Here is a 5,770-nt window from a genome sequence, read left to right as displayed (position 1 = left end):
ACTTATCTACCTGACAGGTTTCCAAATTTAATTGTCGACACAATCTCTCAGTCATTAGACTTGATGTACTACCACTGTCTAATATTGCACGTACTATATGTTCGTGATTATTCTTGTCATATAATTTTACCAACGCAGTAGATAATAATACATCACATTGAATTTTATTATAACTAGACATATTTGCTGCTAAAGTTACATTGTCAGAAGCAGCAGTCGTTGAAGACGACGCTAAAGGTGTAGTTTCAGATACGACTCTATTTTCATTACGAATATGATGATCATTGGCTGCATGAATCAGAGTGTTGTGTCGACGCTTGCATATTTTGCAACCTGGCCTTTTGCATAGATTAGCAAAATGACCTACACGAAAGCAATTGAAACATACCTTAAAACTGGGTAGTACCTTTAGGCGCGCTTCAACGCTCAACGCAAGAAACTGGGGGCAACCGGTTAGACTATGGTCACCCTTACACTTAGGGCAGATTCGATTATGTGATTCTGCTGTATTGGAATTCTGATGTGGATGACTGCCATGAACTGAAACCATAGATTTTAATTTCATAGTCGATTTATGATTTAAATTGCCCTGATTGACACGTGAAAGCTCTAATGTTTCAATCAAATCTGCACGATTTCGGATAAATTCTAGAAAGGTGTCAAAGGTAATTGAAGTATCTTTATGTGAATGCCCCTTAAATTCCTCCCACTCTCTATAAGTTTTACTATCTAATTTATAGGTTCACCTAATGATTCAAGTGCCCGCAAGTTTTTATTTACCTGATCAATTAACCGCTTTAAATTTGCTGATGACTCCTTTGTTATTGCTTCCACATTGAACAAAGAAGACACATGATTTTGTATCAACAGACGTTTGTTGTCAAATCTATCGCACAAAAGTTTCCACGCAACAGCATAATTACTAGATGAAAACTCAACTGCTTGAATTACCACGGCAGCAGAACCCTCTAACGATGCACGCAAATAGTGAAATTTATTCACTTCGTCTATTTCATCATTGTTGTGTATAAGGCTAGTAAAGGTATCTCTAAATTCCAAATAATCATCGTATGAACCACTGAATCGCGGTAGCTGGATGGTCGGAAGACGCACCAGCTTATGATTATTGCTCGCTCGAGTACCTCCATCACTACCCATATTGCTCATAGTCTCAACATTAACATTTTGTAAACCTTGGGCTTTCGCGATTGCCTTGAAATATTGTGATTCAAAGTCGGAGCGCTCTTTAAATTGCTCTTCACTATTATCAACTATACATTCAAGGCGCAACTGTACCTGATCATACTGTTCATACAACGATTCAATTTTACCCATACGTAATTGTAATTCTCTGGCATCCGAGAGACTTAACGGTTCATCAGTTAGTGTATGCAAATAATTAATAAATGCAGTTAAACGGCCTTTAAAACTGCCTCGCTTTTTTATTAACTCCTTTTCTTCGGTCATTATGGGATTCGAGTGTTGTCGACCTGGAATTTATACAATTAAAAAATTAATTCTAATTAATGAAATAAAGATCTACGATGAATAGGTATGAATACAAAATATTAAGCTAACAATATGTTAATTCGATAAAGAAATATATTTATATGTATATTATATAAATCTAGTAAATGTACTGTAAATGTTGTGACATTACATATATTACATATGCACAAGCATAAGTACCGATTCAAATTGACATTAATAGAGAAAATACTAGATTGTTTCTTAACTTGCTGTCGTACATACGGAAAATTATTTGTTTAACATAAATGTACAGATTCCTTAAGTACCTAAATTGTAATATAATATAGAACCTGACAATAAAATTAAACACCAAACACCAAAGTAACATTTAACACAAAAGAATTAGTTATACCTACTTTACTTACATACAACTGACGTGAATAACTATTGAAATTTGCAATTATAAGGCATATATTTTGATAATTAACTCAAACAATGTAGCATTAGTGCTTACTATACTTAATTAAGTAGATTTGTAGTTAATTTTAGCAAATTATGAAAAAGTACTAATATTATTCACAATGCAGTAGGTAGGAAACCAATGAAGTTAAAATAATGTGATACAGATAAATAACGTAATTATCGTTTACTAACCTTAATAAAGTTTTTGATTTACTTATAATATTACCTGTAGAGTGTTGGGATAAGTTTATTATATAGTAATTTATACTTAACACCACTATAAATTACACTCGATTCACATCCAATGGTAGGTAGTTCTGCCGGTCAACTTGCATCCAATTAATTTCTCTTTTATTTCTTGTATTTCGATTTAATTCCACAAAATAATAACTGATCCGCATTTAATTCACATCCGGCTTCGATATAGGACCATGTTCTGGAGTAATCACAGCGGATTTTCGGGAATAATGAAATTAAAGACGCAGAGTAACTTGTACGACTTCTATATTTTTAACTTAATAAAAACTACAAAACTGTATGAGCACAGATAACAAAAGTGTAATATTTGCGTAAATAAAATAAGTAGGCGCTTTGACTTCACAACACCGCCACTAATGGCTGCCTGTGTAGTTTTCCGCCTTAAACGAACAAGGCGTGGTACAACGTTTCGCCTTTACACCAAATTTATTGTGATAATAACACATACCATTATTCCTGGGTTTTGATCTGGAGCGGGAGCGTGTTGTACTTCTGCCTCCATAACCTGTTCGTCTTGACGCGTGCATTGTAAGTTTTGCGACTTGCCTGCTAAGTTCTGCTATTTGTACTGACATACTTTCTAATGGGCTCGGTTGCTGGTGTGCGAAGCTCGTGGGTTCTGAATGGATCTCTGCCACGTTTGTCACAGACGGTGAAGCTATAGCTTGAATTTTGTCCGCTAATTCTGCTAATTTTTGAATAGGCATATCTTGATGTGAAGCTATTATCGGCTGTATGTTCTGCGGGAGTCTGCTTGACCATATGGTTCTAATAAAATCATCCGGTATTTTGGGTCCCGCTAGATGTCTTAAGTGTCGTAAGAATTGAGAAGGTTTACGACTACCTAATTCTTCAAACTCAAGTAATTGCTTCACGTTTTGCTCCTGAGTGGCTGAAAGTCTACGTATTAATTCCGCCTTTAGTGTAGCATACATATTTTCTTTGGGTGGGTTCTCAATAATATCTTCCACTTCTATTATGTGCTGTCGGTCCAATTGCCCACAAACATGGTAGAATTTTGTGCTATTACAATTAATACGTGCCAGTAAAAATTGTCCTTCCAGGTGTGCAAACCAAAGCGCTGGACGATCAGGCCAAAACGGAGTTGGTTTTAATCCCACTCGACATAATTCGCCATTTTCATTTTGTGAGATTAAAGTCGATTGTGGCGGTGGCGTAGAAAAAATAGGCGGTTGCAGTAGAATATTCTCCGCGGGCGAACTGGGCGTGGCACCGGCACGTTGCATCTTGATTTTTTTCTGCGACTTAATGTTCAATGTACGGGGTCACCAATATAGCGATAATGTTCCTTTATTTAAATAAAAGTCACTCACTATCTTCAACGTATATTGTAAGAATATTTTACAAGGGAAAGCGACAGTTTAGACAAGCATAATACAGTTTATAAATAAGGTATAGAAAACACAAAGATAGACACTACAAAGAAAGAATAATTAGGCGTAAGCTAAGCACTAGAAAATTATAAGCGCGAGCGCGGGTTAGCTAGTTAACGAATGCACGATGACTGCGGTGCTCACAGCTATGCAGCCGGAGCGCAGCGGCCGGCGGCTACGCATGATTGCTTACGGACACGGCTAACGGTATTTAACCGGTTGCGGCAGGTAATGTGTGTAGTGTGTTTGAGTATGGAATATATCGCTATAAAATAAATACAATTAATTATAATGTTGTGTGTAACTGTATAGTGTGGATGTTGAAACATACAATATATAAATACAATAAATAAGTGTATGTGTGCCACAGAGTTATCCTCTCTGCGCAGTGGTGGAAAAGATGGCTGACAGAAATTTCCCTGAGCAGCCTTGGCAAGAGACCAAAAAGCCCGGAATCCAGATGGAAGACTGTTCAGTCTCCTACCAATTCTGCTGATGTGCTCCGACTTTGCTGTGGCTATAACTCTTTTGAAGGACCTGGAAGCGGATTTATATTTCCTTTTATGGGCACTGGTATCTGGATCATTCGACTTCACAGCTGCAATCCAGGCACGGAAGCATTCCTGCTTATGGCGAGACGCCGATCTACAGGATCCGCCATACCAGGACTGAGATCTACCACCGACAGGTACCAGGGAATTTGGAATAAACATCTCCATTCCCTGAAGTACTACATTGGTGACAGATTCAGCTATTGTATCAGGATCGTGCAGTGCGAAGCAAACTCGCCCCCATGGGTAAGATGCAAAAAAACTTCGCATCTCATACCAATCTGCCGACTTAAAATGCCAAACACGACGTCGACCAGTAGATCGCGGCAAAGAAGGACGCGTGAGAGCACTTCGCTCCGTATCAGACAATGATCAGAGGATCCCAGTGGGGCTCCCACAGAGATCTGATATCCGTCTGGATGAGAAGTCAGCAGAAGGTCCAACAGTGAAGGTATATAGTCAACATCAGGAATTCGCGTAGGCGAGGATACCAGTTGCGTCAAACCATATGTTCAAAGTGGTAGAGCAAGCTGTACGACCACACGTGGTTGTTCAGCTCGATTGGGCCGCTCGAACCGGGAAATACCACACCTCGGCAGAAAACCGGCGTTAAGCGATATCGCGTTTCGCATGGTGAGCTGTTTCGGATGCCCCTCCCCCTCCCCCTATCCCTTTCCTACTTCCTTCCCCTACCCACCCCTTTCTTACATACCATGGCAGCGGATTATAAGAGATTTTTACCCCAGGGTGGTACCAGTAACCATGTTACAAAAACTAAGTTGTTCTGGTGACAGAGCGCAGTAATATTCTAATTGATTTCCTTTCCATTAAGACATTTTTCACTCCTTCATGGCTATAATTATTATTTTTTTTACACATTTATTATATTCCTGTTCATAGTATTCATATATATCAAATTAAATTGTGGTATCTCGGTATTTATAAAGTTCTGGTACTCTAACTGTAATTCGTACTTTCCAAGTTCTTTTATTACTTATTTATTTCACATTATTTCGTTTAGTTCATTTTAGTTTATTAAAAAAATATACAAGGTACATTATTCAACCTCGAGGACATAGCTGAAAATCAGTGTTTTGCTCTTTGAGTGATTCTCCACACTGAGCTATGTACCAATTTTGTATTGCTGTAGCACACACATGCAGGTTTACCCTTTATTGAACTGTTATATTGTAGGTACTTGTCATTTGATGTTGTAATTAAGCCTGTATGTGTGTACTAAGATACAAATAAAAACTATTATCTATCTATCTATCTTACTGGAGAATCAACCCCTGAGATATCACACTCAGGCTGCCCTGCGTATTCTGGGGTGGGCAATTCTCCGCTCAATTTGGCCAGAAGGAAATCGAGCAAATCTCCATCGGCGTTTCCCTTGCTCATAGTCAGCGGTCCAGCGGTCTAGTACACCGCTTTACGACCGATGGTCGCGGGTTCGATTCCTCGCACGGCACAAACATTTGTATTCATGAGTATGATTGTTTGTATCGGTCTGGGTGTTTTCTATATATAATATGTATGTATTTACAAAAAAAAAATATCTATGTATTTGTATCAGTTATCTAGTACCCATAACACAAGCTTTAGCTAGCTTAACTTGGGTCTAGATGGCGCTGT

The 5,770-nt window shown here is 38.3% G+C and overlaps 1 protein-coding gene across 1 annotated transcript; it reads right to left on the bottom strand.

The window, feature by feature from the left end:
• Nucleotides 1-2,543: 2,543 nt before the first annotated feature.
• On the bottom strand, nt 2,544-3,437 carry LOC131843987 (uncharacterized). The gene has a single exon (XM_059192776.1). The coding sequence runs from the start codon at nt 3,435-3,437 to the stop codon at nt 2,544-2,546; it is 894 nt and encodes a 297-aa protein (XP_059048759.1).
• Nucleotides 3,438-5,770: the final 2,333 nt, after the last annotated feature.

Source organism: Achroia grisella, unplaced genomic scaffold (assembly GCF_030625045.1).
Source record: "Achroia grisella isolate CSIRO2021 unplaced genomic scaffold, CSIRO_AGI_Agris_v1 utg35980, whole genome shotgun sequence".
Classification (NCBI taxonomy): Eukaryota; Metazoa; Arthropoda; class Insecta; order Lepidoptera; family Pyralidae; genus Achroia; species Achroia grisella.
The sequence above is the reverse complement of the archived record's forward strand: the minus strand, read 5'-3'. Positions and strand labels throughout refer to the sequence as shown.

Coding starts and splice junctions, on each gene's coding strand:
- LOC131843987 (XM_059192776.1), bottom strand. CDS start 3,437: ATGCAACGTGCCGGTGCCACGCCCAGTTCGCCCGCGGAGAATATTCTA.